The 20466-nt window shown below is 52.0% G+C and overlaps 1 protein-coding gene across 2 annotated transcripts; it reads right to left on the bottom strand.

Moving 5' to 3' along the window:
* Positions 1–13268: 13268 nt before the first annotated feature.
* PRF1 (perforin 1) lies at positions 13269–20258 on the bottom strand. Of its 2 annotated transcripts, XM_010362850.2 has the most exons (3): positions 19368–20258; positions 17077–17619; positions 13269–15569 (listed from the first exon to the last, which is right to left on the bottom strand). In XM_010362850.2, the coding sequence occupies exons 2-3, from the start codon at positions 17613–17615 to the stop codon at positions 14441–14443; spliced, it is 1668 nt and encodes a 555-aa protein (XP_010361152.2). In that variant the 5' UTR covers positions 17616–17619; positions 19368–20258; the 3' UTR covers positions 13269–14440. The 2 variants fall into 2 exon arrangements, with proteins under 2 accessions (XP_010361152.2, XP_030796826.1); XM_030940966.1 differs by lacking the exon at positions 19368–20258 and having other exon boundaries at positions 17077–17622.
* Between the last annotated feature and the right edge of the window lie 208 nt (positions 20259–20466).

The raw sequence follows: 20466 nt of genomic DNA, 5'->3' as shown, positions 1-20466 counted from the left end.
CAGGATTTCCCAGCCGTCAGAGGAGCTGGGGCAGGACAGGCGTCAACCCAGAAGCAGAGGCCTTTCCAGTGTGGCTCTGAGAAAGCCTGGAGCTGCTTTTACATTAGGGCCTCCCACATGTGAGCACATGTGTGATCTCAAAGCCTGCTTTCACCGGTAATGTGCACAGGCTGCATACGAGGAGCTGGGGACTCGGAGGGGAAGCCACTTGCTGAAGGACACTCAGTATAAGGGGCACAGCCCACACCACACTTCTGGTCTGGGAAGGCTTTGGGAGCGCTGTGTACTCCAGATGGTATCAGGAAGGACCCTTATGCCCAGGTCTGTTGAACAAAGAACAACAAAGACAACCAATAAACAAATGCTTTTAGGAAATAGCTGGGAGACATAATTACGGGAGAAAGTCTAAATCATGAAGCCTTTTTCTAGAAAGTCCTAGTATTGTTAGAGGAACCCCTGCTTATTAGGCCTCTGGTTTAATAAAACATGACTAGAGTGACTCCATCTTAAAGTGAATAGCTGGGCACTCACAAGGCACCTATAAGGTTAATGCTTATGGTCTGGAAATAGCCATATTCTAAGCTGACCACCAATTATAACTCCAAAATATTTATGGCCATACAGGACATCTCCCACTGAGCCGGCAGAATGTCCAAATGTTCTAAAAATCCAGCCTTCTTTACACTTTTTTTTTTTTTTTTGAGACAGTGTCACTCTGTTGCCCAGGCTGGAGTGCAGTTTGGAGTGTAGTGGCACCATCACGGCTCACAGCAACCTCGACTTCCTTGGGCTCTGGTGATCCTTCGACTTCAGCCTCCTGAGTAGCTGCAACTACAGCCGCTTGCCACCAAGCCGGGCTAATTTTTTGTATTTTTTGTAGGAACAGATCTTCACCATGTTGCCCAGGCTGGTCTTGAACTCCTGGGCTCAAGGAATCCACCCACCTTGGTTACCCAAAGCAGGTGTGAGCCACTGCGCCCGGCCTGTTTCTTATAAGTGGAAACACTAACAAAGGAGGGTGCGTTCCTCCTCCTGCTTTCTGAGGATGCCCTGCTCTGTCACGAAGGAGTTTCCACTGCATTTCTTTCTTTCGGTGTGCTCTGTGACTTGTTCCCAGTTTTTTCCTGCACAAGACCCAGGAACTGTCCCTGGGGGTCTGGATCCGTACCCCTATTTTTCTGGCAACAGTGTTATTTTCAAACACGCTACAGATAATGAGCAAGAATGAGCTACTGCACTGCCCTGCGGGGGTCTTTGCAGTACCAGCTTCCAGGAGCATGTCAGAGTCATGAGGGATTACTTACTCAGGGTTTGTAAACTAATCTGCATGGTTTGCTTAATAAGCAAAACTGCATGGTCTAAATGGTTTCCAAAAAAACTTGAAAGCAATTTGGGTTCTTTAGAAAGTTACATAATTCCTTGCCATCTCATTTGCCATGTCGTGGGGTCCGAAAACCTTGTTTTAGTTTTGTTTTTTAAATCATAAACGGATGTTCATGTCTAGACTGCAGGCTCCGGCTTAGACCTGGGCTCTTCATGTTTCCCGTGCCCAGCTTGCTCTGTTAGCAGTGGGGAGGGGCTCCTGGCAGACTGGAGACCTGGCCACTCCCTCAGCACTCAGCTTCCTGAGGGAGGGAGGGTGTGAGTGATGGGGAGTGGGGCCTTCTGGCCCATCCACATGGGGCCTGGAGCTAGCTCTCCTCCTGTTCTGCCTGTGAGGTCCTCACTGCCAGCTGAGAGGGTTGGAGTGACAGAGAGGGGATCTGGCGTGCCTGGCATGGTGCCTGACATGGGGGTACTCAGGGCACACTCCTTACTTTTCCCTCAAGCTCCCTGGAATTCCCATTTCCAGTCTTGCCCACCTTCTTCTGGTCCCAAGAGTGGGCATGGGCGCTGGGGTCTGCTCAGTGAGTGCCCCTAGCTCTGGCCCCCGGAGAGCTGGCACTGTATGCCACCCGTGGGCGTCACTTCCAAATGCCCAGGGGAGTAGGGAGCAACAGCCAGAGGAGCTAAGATTAACCAGTGTGGAGGGAGGGCCCTGAGGAGTCCCCTCTGCCCTGGCCAGGAGGAGAAGAGTGACTTAGGGCACCCGGGCACCGCCTCAGACCCTGCAGCAGCTGAGGGGAGGACATACCCAGTGCCACTGGCTGCAGATGCTGCTTGTCCAAATCCTACCCTTTGCAGCAATTAAGTGAGCGGGGGACTTTGGGCAAGCTATCAGACCTCTCTGAGCCTCAGCTTCCTCATGTATAAAAGAGGCCCTTAGGAAAATAAAGTGAGATCAAGCATTTATGCAGGGCCTGTCCTGCAGTAGGCACTTAGGCAGTGGTAAGTAAAGGTAAACACACGAAAACCCCTGAAAGTGCTTGGCATTTGTGATGAGTTTGTGCCTCTTAGGCATGTGTGCCAGGGGCAGGGAACCTCGACTGGCTCTGGGCCAAGTCCCTTCCTCCAAAAGTATTGTCTCCCTCAACTGTGAGTCTCCAGTCGTTTCCAGGTAAAAAGGAGAAGAGCTGGCCTTTCCGGGTGGGAGAGAAGCAGTGAGAAGGGGGCTGCTCCTCTCTGCAAGGGAGCCCTGAAGATGACGAGGTGGGAGGGGAGGGGACAGGAGCCCAGGCCACCTCTTCTTAGCTTCTTCTCAGGAGCAGGGCTTGGAGTTCCTCTATCTCCCCCACTCTCTCTCTCTCTTGTTCTCCTTCCCTCCACCCCTCCAACAATCTGTTCTCAGTTCTCAGTCATTTTAATTCACTTTGGTCCAACAAACGTTTCCTTGTTTGTGAATTTCCCTTTCAGACCAGGCTTTGTGGGAATACTGGGATGAACAAGCTGTGGGCCCTACCCTCCATGAGCTCACAGTCCTGTGAGGGGGTGAGGTGAAGTGGGAACATGTCAGCATTCATTCATTCATTCATTCATCAGTATGCTGTGCCAGGCCTGTGCAGGGGCTATGGAGACAGAGAGGCATCAACAGAAGGAGGTGGCACCAGGGAGAGAAGCCTGGGACCCAGTGTAGGTGCCCACCCATGCAGCTTCCCGTTCTCCCTGCCTGGCCAGGGCCTCCACTCCAGAGGACAGCTTAAGTGAAGGCAGTGTAGGCGGACGGTGGCTGCAAAGGCCTTCCTGAGTAGAGGGTGGACTCCTTGATGCTGGGGAGCTGAGCAGGACCCCTGGTCAAGTCCTGATCTCATGGGTGTGTGAGAGGAAATTAATTATTGGGACCCCAAAATCACTAAGCCAAAGAGAAAAGCCAGCTGGGAATTGCTTAGGGCAAACCTGCCTCCTATTCTATTCAAAGTGATCCCCCTGCTCACTGAGATGAATGAGTATCTGATTGCCCCCTTTGGAAAGGCTAATCAGAAACTCAAAATAATGCAGCCGTTTGTGTCTTACCTCCTTATGACTGGGAAGTCCCTTCCTCACTTCCAGTTGTCCTGCCTTTCAGAAGGGAACCGATGTTCATCTTACGTATGTTGATTGATGTCTCATGTCTCCCTAAAATGTATAAAACCAAACTGTGCCCCGACCACCTTGGGCACATGTTCCCAGGACCTCTGAGGCTGTGTCACACACGCACGCCCTTAGCTTTGGCAAAATAACGACATTTACTGAGACCTGTCTCAGATATTTGGGGTTCACAGGTGGTAAGGGGGTCTCAGGAAGGCCAAGGCAGAGGCTAGCTGAGAAGCTAGAAGCAGACTGTGGAAAACAGTTTGGTGGTTTCTCACAAGGTTAAACATAGAACTACCATATGACCCAACAATTCCACTCCTTGGTATATATTTAAAAGAGTTGAAAGCAGGGACTCAAATAGATACTTGCACATCAATGTTCACGGCAGTGTTATTCACAATAGCCAAAGGGGGAAACAAGCCGAGAGTCTGTCCATTGATGGATGAGTGGAGAAGCAAACTGCGCTCTAGACATACAATGGAATATATTCAGCCACAAAAGGAATAACGTTTTTTATCTTTATTGTTATTTTTTAAGAAAGAGTCTCACTCTGTTGCCCAGGCTGAAGTGCAATGGTGCAATCTCAGCTCACTGCAACCTCTGCCTCTCAGGTTCAAGCAGTTCTCCCACCTCAGCCTCCTGAGTAGCTGGGATTACAGGCACCCACCACCACACCTGGCTAATTTTTGTATTTTTATTAGAGATGGGGTTTCGCCATGTTGGCCAGGCTGGTCTCGAACTCCTGACTTCAGGTAATCTACCCATCTTAGCCTCCCAAAGTGCTGGGGTTACAGGTGTGAGCCACCGTGCCCAGCAGGAATAAAATTTTGATACATGCTACAACACGGATGAAGCCTGAAAATTGTGCTAACTGAAATTAGCAGAAACAAGAGAAATATTGCATGATTCCACTTATATGACATACCTAGAATAGGGTGAATTCATACAGACAGAAAAAAGAAAAGAGGTTACCAGAGGCTAAGGGAAAGTCATTTTTTAATGGCTGCAGAGTTTTTGTTGAGGATCTTGAAAAATTTTAGGTGTAGATAGTGGCGAATGCATTTAATATGACTGAACTATACACTTATGAATGGTTAAAATGGTTAAAATGAAAAATGCTGAGTTGTGTATATCTTATCAGATTTTTAAAAAAGCAAGTGTCAGGGTAGCGTGGGGAGATGGCCCCCCAAGGACATTCCCCTAAAGTGAATCCTTTCCAGCCACTGTGTTGAAGATGGCTGTGAGGACCAGGAAGGGATGGCGTTAGGGGAGGCTGCGAGAACACTGTGGGCATTCAGGCGTCCTGCAGTGCAGCTGCTGGAGAAAGTTCCGGGCAAATGTGAGGGGAAAAGCCAGAGTTTTCTGGGCTACTTCATTTCTAAAATGGGGATAAGTATTAAGTTGGTGCAAAAGTAATTGTGGTTTTTGCTATTAAAAGTAAAGTAATTGTGGTTTTTGGCATTTAAAGTAATGCCATTTAAAAGTAATGGCAAAAACCGCAATTACTTCTTTTGCACCAACCTTATTTGCCTTACAGCGTTGTTGGGAAGACTAAAGGAGCTAATATGTATTACATATACATGTTGTATTTACATGTCACGTAAAACAACATGTGTTGCATGTATGGTCCTTAAAACACTATAGTAAGTGCTCAAGAAATATTTTTTAGTATTTTACTTCTGGTGTTTGTGAGAAAAAAATAATGGAAGTGAAGGGCAGGGAAAGGGAGTGAGGTCTCTCCATTTCTCCAACTTGGAAAAATGCTTTACGAAATGAAATCACATGAAGTCCTAGAACCCACACTACCATGGTGGAGGACAGGCGTGTGCAGTAGCTATGTCCCCTCACAATTACTGCCTTCTGCCACTGGCGGAGCCTTGTGTGAAGGTCCTAGTGCCTGATGGTGCTGATTCCTGTGAATAAATGTAACTGTGAAAATGAACCTGAAATGCCCTGTGGGTTCATTTTGCTGGCTGCCCAGATAGAGCTGATTTTCAAGACAGGGGAATTGCAATGAAGAGTTTAATTCACACAGAGCCAGCTGAATGGGTGACTGAAGGTGTATTACTCAAATCAGCACTCTCTAAAAATTCAGAGGCTGGGGTTTTTCAAGGATAGTTTGGCAGCAAGGGAATGGGTGCTGCTGATTGGCTGGGGATGCAATTGTAGAGGTGTGGAAAATGGTCTCTGTGCTTGTTGAGTCTGCCTCTGGAGTGGGGGAACCACAGGAGCAGTTGAGCCAAGAGTCATGGGTCCAGGCGGGGCCATCTGGTTGTCAGAAATGCGAGTCTAAAAGAACATCTCCAAAGGCCAGTCTTAGGTGTTCTTCAGTAGTTAGGTTATGTGCAGGAGTAATTGCGGAAGTTGCAAATCTTGTGCCCTTTGGAATAATGGGGGTTAATCGTTTATGCCTACATCTTAGCAGAATTCAGGCTCCTCCTATCCTCCTAACCTGATGGTTTTTCATTAGTTTTACAAGGCAGTTGAGTTTTGGGGAAGGGCTAGTATCAGTTAGACTGTAAACTAAATTTCTCCCAAAGTTAGCTTGGCCCAAGCCCAGGAATGACCAATGGCACATTGGAGGTTAAAAGCAAGATGGGAGCTAGTCAGATCAGATCTCTTTCACTGTTACAATTTTCTCACTGTTACAATTTTTGCAAAGGCAGTTTCATAAAGAGGAAAGAGAGACAAGTATGTTTTCTTCAGGGTCAGCCTCCTTTTGTGTTGGTTGAGTCTCACAAGGAGTTTGGGTTTCCCAGGGAAAAATCCAGTGTCCTGCCTGCCAGCAAGCTGACGTCACTGCTCTTTTAAGAGGAAACTGGGAACCAGCTGCTGTGGAGATTAACTATGAGTGCAGATGCACAGTTGGAGCCCACAATAAACAAAATATTCTGATTCTGCCTCACCAAACAACAGCAGCTGCTCTGGTTCTGCTTGGGCAGGGTTGAGTATCTGAGCCTTTGGGAAGAGAAAGTTAATAGGATCAGGGCTTCTTCCAGCATGAGAAAGATGGTGTTGTTCATTGGATGTACCCATTGTGCAGACTGGCGAGGGCAGGGCTGCTGGGCCCACCTGTTACCGGACGGGGGTCCCGTTCCAGACCCCAAGAGAGTGTTCGTGGATCTCGTGCAAGAAAGAATTTGAGGTGAATCTATAAAGTGAAAGCAAGCTTATCAGAGAAGTATAGAAACAAAAGAATGGCTACTCCACAGGCAGAGCGGTCCCAAGGGCTGCTTGTTGGTTATTTTTATGGTTATTTCTTGATTAAATGCTGAATAAAGGTGGATTATTCATGAGTTTTCTGGGAAAGGGGCAGGCAAATCCTGTATCTGAGGGTTCTTCCCCCTTTTAGACTATATAGAGTAACTTCCTGACATTGCCATGACATTTGTCAACTGTCATGGCGCTGGTGGGAGTGTCTTTTAGCATGCTAATGCATTATAATTAGCATATAATGAGCAGTGAGGAAGACTAGAGGTCACTTTCATTACTATCTTGGTTTTGAGGGGTTTTGGCCAGCTTCTTTACCACAGCCTGTCCTATCAGCAAGGTCTTTGTGACCTGTTTCTTGTGCTGACCTCCTGTCTCATCCTGTGACTTAGAATGCCTACCCTCCTAGGAATGCAGCCCAGTAGGTCTCAACCTCATTTTACCCAGCCCCTATTCAAGATGGAGTCGCTCTGGTTCAAACACCTCTGACACACCAGGCCATGCCACTGAGTGTCAGGGACTAGACAGCTTGCGGGATCAGGGCTGAGACTCTCCAAGCTGAAAGCTGCAAAGAAATCACAGTTCCAGCCCCCTTATTTGCAGCTGGGAACTCAAGTCTGGAGGGAGAGTTTTATGTGCTTGCAATGTACAAGAGAACTGATTGCGGTTGGGAATCTGTCTTGGGCCAAAGTCGGAATTCATACGATTAGACTGGTTTCTATGACTGGGTCTCCGGTGAGTGTGGCTGGGGTCTTTTCATTTGTGGCTTAGGTTGGATGTCAGTCCCTGGTTGCTCTCCAGGATCCTGTCTGTGACTGAGACTATCTCTGTGCATCACTAACTCTAACCACCCCCTGAAAATCTCACCTGTGACCTTGGTCTCAACTGCACCAGTCACATCCTCCTGCCCTCAATGGTGAAAACCTGGCAGATGCTCAGCCTGCCCCCGCCCTAGGAGTGCTGTGGTCAGCTGAGCTGTGGAAGTCAAGACTGGAAAGGACCTCATCAGCCAGTGTAGGCGAAAGGAGGGGAGGAGATCCTGTGAGCAGACTAAGGTGGTAGACCTTGTCCCTCTGTGGCCAGAACCTGCCCAGGCCAAGTAGGCACCAGCTTTGCCCAGAGAAACAGCTGCCCTAGCTGCAATTGACCCCAGTTGGTGATGAGGTCTACTGAGGAATGAAGAATCAAGAGCAAACAACCAAGAGCATCCATCCCTCCCAGGAGGGGGTCTCACTTCTGTTGTCAGCTATAGGGAAGAGGGGCGGCTGGCTCAGCCCCACCTCCACCTTCTCCTGGGCAGTGTCTGGCCCTTCCAAGACTCCTTCATAGAAGGAGAGTGAGGGGAAGCTGCTGCATGGACTGGAATCAGCCCAGTGGTCCTTCTGCCTAACCACATTGAAAACAGGGCCAGAGATTTATGTATGTATGTATGTATTTTTAGAGACTGGGTCTCACTCTGTTGCTTAGGCTGGAGTGAGTGCAGTGGCACGATCATAGCTCACTGCAGCCTTGACCTCCTGGGCTCAAGTGCTCCTCCTGCCTTAGCCTCCCAAATAGCTAGGACTAACACATTTGGCTAAAACCAGAGTTTTACATGTATAGAATCCTTGAGCCACAACCAGGACTGGATGTTAGGCTTCTGTGGTAGGTAGCCTACTGTGTAGGCTTCTATGTAGGAGGTTTGCTTCTGTGTAATATGAGAGCTCATGGTTAGAACCTTCTAAATGTGGGACAGTTACCGTAGGAGGTAATGAGCTCTCTGTCTCTGGGGGAGTTCAAGCAGAGGCTGGAAAATTCCTTGGTGGGGTTCATTCATCCACTCATTCATCTTCCATCTACTTATCCATCCAATATTTTTTATTTATCAAATTTATGCCAGGTGCTGGACTAGTTGATTCAACCATGAGTAAGATAGAAATGGCTTGTGGCTTCACAGTGCTATGATGGGGAAACGCTGGGGACTACAGAAGAAGGGTGGAGGACGGCATGATCTAGATCTGGCAGTCAGGGAAGGCTTCCTGGAGTAAGTGATCTTTGAAGTGAAGGCTGAAGGGTGAGGAGGACTTAGCTACAAGGAGTCGATAGAGTGTGAGCCAGTCAATGACACAGTCAGATGTGTGTCTTAGCTGGTTTCCTCAGAGGCAGACCCTGAGGCACAGACCCACAAGTATATAGTTTCCACTGGGGGGGTGACTCCGGAAAATACCAGTGAGGGGGTACGGTAGTGAGACAGGAAAGGGAGGCAGCCAAGATGGTGTATGTGGTCAAGCAAGTCACTTCTGTGTGCAAATGGAGCTTCCACCTGCTGTAGAACTCTGGGAGCCAGTGTGGCATATGTCCTACAGTTATTCCCTGGATGGAGTGAGCTGGGGCACTTATACACCAACTTTCCTCAGCCACTGGTTGCGGGTTTTTCTGGACTGAGCGGGACATGGACACTATTCTCAAATACTTCTGGCCTCTTGATGGGGCAGGCAGGGTGGGCCCCAGCATAGGCCTTAGATAGAGGTGCAGGGGCTGGTGGTTGTGGTGGGGTCTGAGGGGATCTGTGCAGGGTGCTGGCATCACCGTGGCTGCAGGGTGAGTGAGGGGCATGCACGAGCCCTGAGATCAGTGAGGAGGCCAAAGGCGGAGAGGGCCAAGCTAGTGATGCTGGGGGCCTGGGCTGGAGAGGCTGTGGTTATGAGGAAGCAGCAGATGTCAGGATGTGGAGTGGTGTGGAGGAATGGAGATGCTGGTGAGCAAGAGGAACCACAGCCTCCCAAGGCTGCAGCAGACCCCTCACCACAAGGAACTCCCTCGCTCCCTCACCCCTACACCACCTCCCCTCCAGCAGGCACCTCCTCTGTCTAAACACATCAGAGATGCCAGGCTCACTGTGCAGGCTTGTCAGGACCACAAAGCTGTGTGTGGAGGGAGATGATGGTGCTGTAGCAACTGCTTAAAAAACAAAAGCTGGGGCTGGGTGCGGTGGCTCATGCCTGTAATCCCAGCACTTTGGGAGGCCAAGGTGGGAGGATCACCTGAGGCCAGGAGTTTGAGACCAGCCTGGGCAATGTGGAGAGATCCTGACTCTGCAAAACATTAAAAAATTTGTGCATGTCTTTATGGTGCATGCATAAAAGGCATGGTGGTGCCTGCCAGCTACTCAGGAAGCTGAGGTGGGAGGATCACCTGAGCCCAAGAGTCAAGGCTGCACTGAGCTATGACCGTGCCACTGTACTCCAGCCTGGGCAATAGAGCAAGACCTCGTCACTAAAAACAGAAAAAACAAAAAACCTGGGTTGTTGTCAATGCCAGCCCCAAGTCTTGGAAGAGACCCCTTAGACTGTGTGTGCATATGAAAATGAATGTCATCCTGACTACCTGTAGCTTCCAGTGTGCCCACGTCTGTCTTCCTGTCGGATGCAGCCCTCAAGGGGACAGGTGCTCGGCATGACTTTCTGTCCTTGGGGGCCCCAAGACCTGGATCACAGAAGAGGCAATCAGTAACTATCTGTCAGATGATGGAGAACGTGAATGGACCCCTGCTTCTGTGCTTCCTGCCATTGGGAGGGAGGGGATGGGGGACAACTGTGTGATGGTTCCAAGGGTATGACCCCACTAGTGTTGGGGAAGGGGATGGTGTTGTTAACCAGGGCTTTTAACTGCGGGCAAAGGAAGCCAAGTCTGGATGAGATAAGTAGAAAAAGAATGTATTAACTGGGCATCTCACAGAGTCACCTGGATGGCTGGGCAGCCTGAGCATCCAGGAACAGTGCCCCTAAATCCTGCCTTGGACTGGCCCAGGGGGGACACTGCTGCAGAGCCCTAGCTACTCTGGTTGTTCGTCCGACCCCATAATCCCTAGATACTCTCACCAGCAGTCCCAGGAACTCCCTCTTACTGCAATGACAGCTCCAGATTCCATGGGGAGCAAGGTCGGCACCTGCATCCCCTGGGCCATATCATCCCAGCGCAGGTTCCTACATTTGGACTCAGCCTCTGCCTCTTCCCCTGAGGGTTTTCCCTGGCCATTGGACTCTGCTCTGCCTGCCCCTTTGGTGGAGTAAGGGGGAAATTAACATCCATGTCTGGGAGCAGACACACATGGTGTATGAAAATACCCTGGCTCCCTCAATCCTTGGCTAGAGGCACGTGTCCTTCTTTGTCTCCAGGACAGCTCTGGCTGCTCAGTGAAGATTTGTGGGAAAATGCACTGTTTTTTTTTTTTTTTTTTTTTTTAAGAATTTGAGACAGAGTCTCACTTTGTCGCCTAGGCTGGAGTGCAGTGACATGATCTCGGCTCGCTGCAACCTCTTCCTCCTGGGTTCAAGTAATTCTCCCGCCTCAGCCTCCTGAGTGGCTGGAACTACAGGCGTGCACCAACACACCCAGCTAATTTTTTTGTATTTTTAGTAGACGCGGTTTCACCATGTTGGCCAGGCTGGTCTCGAACTCCTGGCCTCAAGTGATCTGCCCGTCTTGGACTCCCAAAGTGCTGGAATTCCCACGCTCACAGGCATGAGTCACCGCGCCCAGCTGAAAATGTACTTTTTATTGGCTACCCTCCCTGCCAGCTCACTTCTCCTCTCCCCTACTAGTGCTTCCTGGGATCACCTCTGCATAAATTACCTGCACTCAAACCCTTATTTCACTGCTTGCTTCTCAGGAAATCACATACCTAGGCAGCTGTACCTGACTGGCAGCCCCAGTCCCATGTCCTTTCCTAGGTATCAGGGAGGGTGGGATAGACATCATTGGGCATTTTCAGCTTCATGGGGAGGTGGGCTCTGCTCCTCACCAGACTCATAAAGAGGATGACCCTGTCATCGAGGGCCCCAGTAGGATGCCAGTGGCATATTCAAATTACAATAATTGGTGGAAGGTTTATTCAGACTTAAGCTGTAGGGAGTGGAAGAAATAGTGCAGTGTCTTAGGATGAGCAGCGGCAAAGTTTTCCAGCCCTAGGTCTGAAGGGACAAGGGGCAGGGGCAGTGACTAGAACAGGGAAAGAAAGAGACGTGCAGGCCGGGTGTGGTAGCTCACACCTGTAATCCCACCACTTTGGGAGGCTGAGGTGGGAGGATTGCTGAACTCAGGAGTTCAGTAACATGGAGAAACCCCGCCTCTACCAAAAGTACAAAAATTAGCCAGGCTTGGTGGCACGCGCCTGTACTCCCAGCTACTCAGGAGGCTGAGGTGGGAGGATCACCTGAGCCTGGGAGGTCAAGGCTGCACTGAGCCATGATTATGCCAATGCACCTCCAGCCAGGGTGACTGGTGGTGTTGTGGCAGAGGCAAAGATGGGACCAAACAAGCTGCATTCGGAAAAAAAAAAAAAAAAAAAAAAAAACATAAAAAGAGAGAGTGAGATGTGCAGAGGTCCCTGGAGAGGTGCAGTGACACGAGGGACACAGCCAGCCCAAGCCCACCTCACTAGGGACATGGAGGGGAGCAAAGGCCCTACTATTTGTACTCCACCTCCCTAATCTGCCCACTGACAAGGCTCAGATAGGTCAGTCCCCTGGGTCGGAGCAGGGTGGAGTGGGTGGGGACAAGATCTGAAGGGCAAACGGAAGGTGACTGGCACAGTGGAGACTTCCCCAAACAAACAAGGGGGCCTCAGGTGTGCCAAAGCATCCCAATGTCCAGGCGGGGTGGAAATGAAAATGTAATGCTGGGTCTTGAGTTAGGGTTGGCTCTTTCTGGCACTAACTTCTTCTGTGACTGCAGTTAAATCCCCTCCTCCTGCTAGGTCTCAGTTTCCCTATGTATGAAACCAGACGAACCTCCAGCACCCTCCTGTAGCACCAGGAAGGCTCAAGGCAGTCCTGAGAAGGGACTAAAACAGACTGTCCTTTTGGAGAAACCGGGGCCTAGGAGGCAGAGAGACTTGCTGGGGGTCACTGATCACATAGATATTGAGCAAGACTTCCATTTCTTGTCAGGGCTGTCCCCTGAGCCAGGCCCACCCTGGCCTTGTGACTCTGCTTTCCCCGGGGGGCACTGCCCACCCCCATGTTTGTTTCCAGTGAGTGCAGCAGCCACTGTGAAGTGTCGAGGTCTCTCTCATGCTCTCATTTGAGTGTGTGTCTGTGAATGGGACATGTGGTAACAGTAGTTTCACCCAGGCTTTTGGTCCTTGGTCACCCCTCCTGCCCCACCTGGGGATTTAGGGTTAGTGTAATGTCACTGCTTGGCATTTGGGCCTGTGGGTCCCATACAAACTTCAAAGAACTTAGCTTATAGGGAGTTTCAAAGAGAGTCGGAAGGGCTGTGCCCGCTCCTCTGGACCCTCTGACAATGACCCTGCACAGCCTGAACAGCCGTGTCCAGGAAGCCGCCTGGAATCTTGCCACCCACTCCATGGGACTGTGTGCTGAGGCCTATGTCCCAGGCATGTGAAACAAAGACCATTTCATCTTATGTTGGAACCCGAGACTCTGGGTTTTCTGCATCCAAGGCCTAGGAGGCCCACAGAGCCCACCTTGTTAGAACCAATGCTCCTTTCCTTGAAATTGTGAGACAGGGGAGAGCTTTTCAGCTTTGTGCAAAATGGTTCTGTTGAAAGTAAAACTTTCAAAACAGATAGCCCTGGATCAATTATGGCCCACACGCATGTTCTCTTTAGCTTGTACCATGTTTGCCCACAGAGGTTTATTTTCACAAAGTGAAATTAACTGTCACAGTTAGAAGTCAAATTGTGGTTTGACTTTTAAAAAGTAGAAGACCTGGCAGTACGGGGCTCACGTTCCTGCATGAAATGTTTGGCTGGAGCAGCACTGCAGCCCCTCCCCCGCACATAAGATGCACGCTCTTCAGTTCACCACAGTCCTCACCATGCCCTATTGTCTTCCAGCTGGGAGCTGAATGCCTGTTGCCATTTATCACCACGTTTATGCTGCTGCTTTCTTGAGTCAGAGAATTATGAGGAAGGTAAAATATTTTGGGTCCCCACGTTTCTGACAGAAGTGGGAAAGCAGTTTATATACGTTACCTGCCCGCCTGTTTTCACTGGGTTGCTAATGTAGAAGTTAATCTCTGGAGTTTGTTTGGTCCCATCTTTTCCTCTGCCACAACACTGCCATGATGATCACCAGAACATCATATTTATTGGCCCTTTATCAAGCTATGTACACGGTGAGACAGGTCAGGACAGGCCTCCATTTGTCTGAGGGGCAAAGCATTGTGGGCAAGGAAGACAGAGCAGCTGGAGCTGATGGGACTCCAGTTAAAGCAATGAAGTGGCTTTGCCACACCACAGAGGGCTCAAGGGAAGGGTCCTAAAAGACCAGTCCTGGGCAGCCTGTTGGGAGCTTGGCCTTTCTGCCCAGCTCCTGGCTGAAGCTGTGATTTGTGTAGCTGTGACTGCAGGGCTCGAGAATGACGGAGGGCTTAGGCAATTTGGACAGGGTGAATTGGGGTTGGCGTGTACACCCAGCCACCTCCCTGAAAAATAGTCTGAGTCTCCCTTTTCCATCTATCTCATGGGTGTCCAATCTTTTGGCTTCTCTGGGCCACATTGGAAGAAGAATTGTGTTGGGCCACACATAAAATACACTAACACTAACCATAGCTGATGAGCTAAAAAAAAAAAAAAAAATCGCAAAACAAAAATCTCACAATGTTTTAAGAAAGTTTGCGAATTTGTGTTGGGCCGCATTCAAAGCTATCCCGGGCCACATGCAGGCCTCGGGTTGGACGAGCTTGGTCTAATGGGAATACGAAGACAGCCCTGGCTCCCACTGTAAGAACCCCTTCAGTCCAAGCACACTAGTCCTCTCCAAGCTCACTGTTCTCACCACACGGCCCCACTCCGGTTTCCTGGAGGCTCCCCCAGAAGCATTTGCGGGATGTAGTCCAGGCAGGTGCCTCCTCCCAGGTGGGGCAAGCACCTGGCATGATAGCGGAATTTCAGGTGGCCATGTTTCAGGTTGCATCTCCCCTCATGGGAACCAGACTTGGGAGCCTGATCACAGGTGCCAAGGAGGTCATCGTCCCAGCCAGAGTCCTGATCCCAGACCTGCAACCTCAGGGGCCCCCCTGTGGCCAGGAGCACATCCCCAAAATCCAGCCGCATTGACCAGATGGGGTTGTTATTGTTCCACTCGGTGTTGGTCCTGAGCTCCTGGCCACCAAAGAACACCTTCACATAGGCATCCGTGGCAGTGAACCAGTCCCCCCACACGCCCCACGCTTGGATGAAGGTCACCTCCAGCTGGGCCAGGCCCCTCTGCCGAGGGCAGCAGTCCTGGGTGGTGACCGCTGAGCCATGGCACACACACTGGCACGGGTCTCGGGGGCTCTTCTGCCTCCCGGGCGGGCACGGCCGGCTGCAGTCCCTCCAGCGAGCCCTGTCCGTCAGGTACTGACTCAGGGCCCTCCTCAGTGCCTCCCGCCGCGGGTCCTGGCTGTCCAGCAGCACATGCAGGGGTTCCAGGCTGTAGTCCACCAGGCCAGGGCTGCCGAGCAGCGAGTTCACCCAGGCCGAGTACTGCTCGGGCCCGGCCTGGCTCCCGAACAGCAGGTCGTTAATGGAGGTGTGATGGCCGCCAACCACTTCCGAATGGCGCTCCCGGTAGGTTTGGTGGAAGGAAGCCGTCATCTTGTGCTTCTTCTTCTTCTCCTCACAGTCTTTGGCTTCGGCTGAGGAGCTGCCGCGGGCGCCTATGTTGACCTGGGCCTCGACGGTCAGGCAGTCATCCACCTCGTCGTCCGTGAGCCCTTCCAGAGCCAGTTCACAGGTGCGCAGGGCAGTGAGGGCCGAGATGCGGCCGCCCAGCTCCACAGCCCGGATGAAGTGGGTGCCGTAGTTGGAGATGAGCCTGAGGTAGGCGGGCTGAGTGGAGGCGTTGAAGTGGAGGGGCAGGTCCCCGAGGGCCCTCTTGAAGTCAGGGTGCAGTGGGGGAGTGTGTACCACATGGAAACTGCAAGAAGAGAGAGACCTCAGCTGGGCCCAGGGATAGTATTTCCGCCATTCAACGAAACAACTCCTTCAGGACTGCTCAAGGTCACACGTAAGTGGGCAGAACTAGGACTGGAACCCAGGGGCCTCCAGAGTGCAAGCGCTGTGGCATGGGGCTGGCAGGGAGGCCTCCGCTCTCACCCCTCAGGGACCTCAGTGCTCTGTGTATGTATTTTCTCTTTTCCTTTTCAAAATAACATTTTTTTTTCCTTTCCTTTTATTTTCTTATCATAAAAGCAATGATCCTGGCCAGGCAAGGTGGCTCATGCCTGTAACCGCAGCACTTTGGGAGGCTGAGGTGGGAGGATCACTTGAGCCCAGGGGTTTGAGACTAGCCTGGGCAACATAGTGAGACCCTATCTCTAATTTTTTTTTTTTAAGAAAAAGTAAAAAAGAACATAAAAGTGGCCGGGCGCGGTGGCTCAAGCCTGTAATCCCAGCACTTTGGGAGGCCGAGATGGGCGGATCACAAGGTCAGGAGATCGAGACCACCCTGGCTAATACGGTGAAACCCCGTCTCTACTAAAGAATACAAAAAACTAGCCGGGCGACGAGGCGGGCGCCTGTAGACCCAGCTACTTGGGAGGCGGAGGCAGGAGAATGGAGTAAACCTGGGAGGCGGAGCTTGCAGTGAGCTGAGATCCGGCCACCGCACTCCAGCCTGGGCGACAGAGCCAGACTCCGTCTCAAAAAAAAAAAAAAAAAAAAAAAAAAAAAGAACATAAAAGCAATGATCCTGCACTGATGGTATCCATCGGACTTTGGAACCTAGTCATATGGCCTTCATCCATCTGTCCCTCTGGATGGGTCCCACATGCCCGGGATCCTGACAGCTTGGGCCATACTCGGCCTCTCTGTAGAGGAAACGTGGCCTTCAGGTCTGAGGAATCAGAGCAGGTGACTTGGGGCTGGCCCACAAACACTGTGCCTTTCTCAGATGTGGAATCTGGGTCCCAGAACTCCTACTCCCAGGGGCTAGGGTAGCAACTGCTGTTGCTCAGCAGTGTGGCCCTGCCACAGGCAGATGTGAGTATTTGTTGAGTGGATGATTGAAGCTCAGAGAGAAGTGAGATGCTCAAGGTTACACAGCAATGAGGAAGGATGACCCGGCCAGGTCTCCTGCCTCTGTCCCTATCCAAGAAGGACTCCATGGAAGGCTGGCTGTGCCCAGGAAAGGGAGGGTTGAGTACTCCCTAGACCTAAATGGCACCCTGTTGGCTCTCAGACATGGTCTCACTCACTTTCTCTCTACTTGGTGTCTCACTGGGCACTCCCAGATTGGGGACCTCGTGGATGAGAGGAGGCCACAGGGCTGAATCACCTGAAGTCTGGGAGCCAGGACTGCAGTTTCCTCCTAGTAGAAGCAGCCTCCAAGTTTGATTGGAGGACTCTGCCTTTCCAGGGCTCCTAGACCACCTAGAGTTTCCCACACCTTTTCCAGCCCTCCACCCCCTAGCCCCAGCTCTCACCTGTAGAATCGGCACTCCACTGTGTCAGTGCTGAAGCTGTACTGGTCCTGGTGGGTCTTCTGGGCTGCAAAGTTGGCTGCCTGTGAGTGTGAGCCAGCCACAGACACATGCACGTTGCCGGTGGGCTGGGGAGTCACATCCAGCCCGACCTTCCAGTCGTTGCGGATGCTACGAGCCGCATCCCGGGCCACAGCTTCAGCGGAGCTGACTTTGGCCCTGGTTACATGGCGCTGGCAGCCAGAGCCCTGGGCCCGCCAGTTGGTGAGTGCCAGGGGCAGGCGCTGGAGGGTGCCCTCCTGTAGGGCATTTTCACAGAGGGTGCAGGTGCCGTCGGGCCGCAGGAACCTTTGTGTGTCTACTGGGAAGGAGCCCGAGCGGCGGAGGCTGGTCACGTCCACACCCTCCCCGGCCAGCCATGCACCAGGCACAAACTTGTGGCTGCGCTTGCACTCTGAGCGTGTGGCTGTGTGGCAGGGAGCAGGGACCGGCAGGGGCAGCAGCAGTAGAAGGATGCCCAGGAGAAGCAGGCAGGCCGCCATGGAGCTGCAGAGACAGGGGACACTTGGGCTCTGGGAAGCCATGGGTGGAGGGATGGAGGATGACTGCTCCCTTCCCCCATAGCCATGGATTATCAGGGCACATGGAAGAGGAGGGGCTGAGATATCTCTTAAGTCATTATTCAATGAATGTCAGAGCTGGTATGTCCCTTATAGGCCTGGTTCAGCCCCCACATTGTACAGATGGGCCCAGAGAAGGGAAAAGCCCTGTGCAGGGTCACACAGCCAACGGGAGCCCCTTGCTAGAATTCCCCTAAGGTCTAATGGGGATCTAGGTGGATGACTCTGTCCCCAGGACACAACTGTGGGTGGTGGGGAGGGGGCTGTGGCCACAGAAGAGGGGACAGAGTTGCTGTAGCAGATTTGGGGAGGGGCCTGGGGACCTGAGGAAGCCTTCATTCTGGAGAAGTGTCATTTTTGGCCCCAGAACAAGCCACCCTTTGCCCACCCTGACTCACTCTGCTTCTCTGTCTCTGTCACTCTCTCTAACATCTCTCCCTCCCACTGAGCCCTTAACAGAATTGGAAGAGAAATGAGGTCCTATATTGCCCCATTCTTCCCATTTTCCCTTTGGGGCCCTTCCTCGGAGCTTTATGGAAGAACATCAGCCCGAATTCTAGAATAAAAGCTGCCGACCTGACCAGGTGTGGTGGCTCACACCTATAATCCCAACACTTTGGGAGGCCGAGGCGGGTGGATCACTGGAGGTCAAAAGTTCGAGACCAGCCTGGCCAACATGTTGAAACCCCGTCTCTACTAAAAATACAAAAATTAGCTGGGCATGGTGGCAGGTGCCTGTAATCCCAGCTACTCAGGAGGCTGAGACAGGAGAATCACTTGAACCAGGGAAGCGGAGGTTGCAGTGAGCCAAGATCGCACCATTGCACTCCAGCCTGGGTGACAGAGTGAGACTCTGCCCCAAACAAACAAACAAACAAACAACAAAGGAAAAGCTGCCAACCTGACCACACCCTTGGATCCTGTGTGGGGAGAGGCCTCGAAGTTTGCTCTTCAGATCCCCTCCTGCTGCCCCCCCCCTTTGCCACTCCCTGCCAAGCTCTGCGGCCTTTAGCAGTGACAGGGGCCCCCCTATTGCCTACTATGGGCAACGATTGTTTAGAAAGTTCTTCCTAATTTTAAGGTGTTTCTGGGGCCTCCCCTGGGCCTGTTTACGATCTGGAACCTCCTTTCTCTAACCTTATCCAAGGTGAGCTCTTCAAAGGTCTTTCCCCTTGGGTACCACAGGCTTTGACACAGGAGGGCTATGGAGAGCCCCCATTATAGCTGGAGCCTCCATGCCCTGCCCAAAGGCGTGACTTGAAGGGTGGAATTCCAGGCAGCATAACTCGCCCCAGGGAGGCAAAGAGGCCAGGGGAATCTTCAACGGCCCTGGGCTCTTCCCAGCTAGGAGGTGGGCACGGTCATAACCCTAATCCAGGGAACTCAGCCTTCATCCTGACTCTCATGGTATTCTGTCCCTGGGAGCCTCTTTCCATCTTTCTTAGAAGCTTTAATGTCAGCTCTTGCAGGGCCTTAGAAACTGCACGCTACCTCTTCATTTCATATATGAGGAAACTGAGGCCCAGGGTGGGCACAGGGCTGCCCAGCGAGTTAGTGATTGGCAGTGTCTGTGACCCAGGTGTCTTGTCTTTTAGGTCACGGTACTTCCTGCTCCATCAGGCTCTTCCCCTCCACCCAGAGCCCCAGGCCCCCAGGTCCCTGCTCTCTCCTTACCTGGAGTCCCGTATGGAGAAGCGGCTACACAGGCGGATGTCCTCTCTTCACCGAGGCTCCTAGAATGGTGGCATCAGCCCCCCAGACAGCCCACTGTGGCTCCTTGCACCAGCCACCACTCAGATCACTTCTACTTCCTGCCCCGCCCCCCAGCTGTGGTCACAGGTCCTTTGTGCTCTCCCCTCCCACGAGCACCCACCCTGTCCTCAGCCCTCATCCGGCCCCCCACTGACAGCCCTCAGGAAGCGAGCAGCAGGGCCAGAGGCTCATCTGCCGAGCAGAGCTGCTGGGGCTCCGGGACTCAGGACACACAGGCGGAGGAGGACGGTGCGCTGAGGACTTCCAGACTCAGCCCTGGTGTTGATGATCAGGCCAGCAGGGCCATCTCCTCGCTTCTGACGCACAGCATCACATGTGTGGGATGTAAGAGGCATGCAGAGGTGGCGCTGAGAGCGTGGGCCTGCACGCCACACTGCCGAGTCTTGGCCAGCTCGGTTATGCACCAGCGGTGTGGACTGGTAGGGTTCTTCAGCCTCACTGTGCCTCAGTTTCTTCACTGAACAATTGGGATAGAAGTCATGTAGACCCTAGGGGTTGTTGTGAAGGGCTTGGAACTGTGCCTGGCCCTTCTTGAGTGTCAGCGCCTGTGGCCATTCCCTCCTCCCTGAGTGGGGAAAGAGAGATGTTGCTCTAATCTTGCCATCCACTTCCTGCTCAACCTGCATCCCAGTCTAGCCCAGGCTCCGAACCCCAAGCATGTTCCTCAGACAGGCTCTCCTGCTCCTCACTTTGTGAGAACAGCCAGTGGTCTCCACGCTGGTCCCAGCCCTGCTGAAGTCATGGGTGCTGGTGAGAGTGGTCTGGTAGCACCAGAGGACGTGTCTTCTGTACTCTGCTTTGCTTGAGGTCAGGGTGGGGTGAAGTTTCCATGGGTGGAGTGACTCACTTACGGGGCACTGGGGGACAAAATCACATGGCTTCTGGGGTGGGGGCAGCTGGGTAAGCGGGGAGGTGGTTCTCACAACTTGTTCTCATAACTGTGTATATGATGGGAAGAAGTAGCGGCTCCAGACCACATGTGACATCATGTCTCATGGGT

This window comes from Rhinopithecus roxellana, chromosome 11, assembly GCF_007565055.1.
Source record: "Rhinopithecus roxellana isolate Shanxi Qingling chromosome 11, ASM756505v1, whole genome shotgun sequence".
Lineage (NCBI taxonomy): Eukaryota > Metazoa > Chordata > Mammalia > Primates > Cercopithecidae > Rhinopithecus > Rhinopithecus roxellana.
The sequence above is the reverse complement of the archived record's forward strand: the minus strand, read 5'-3'. Positions and strand labels throughout refer to the sequence as shown.

Bases quoted from the DNA above. Each gene is read 5' to 3' on its own strand.
- PRF1 (XM_010362850.2), bottom strand. From the start codon at position 17,615: ATGGCGGCCTGCCTGCTTCTCCTGGGCATCCTTCTACTGCTGCTGCCC. The intron at 15,570-17,076 runs GTGAGAGCTGGG...CTCTTCTTGCAG, and splicing joins GTGGAGTGCCGATTCTACAG to TTTCCATGTGGTACACACTC.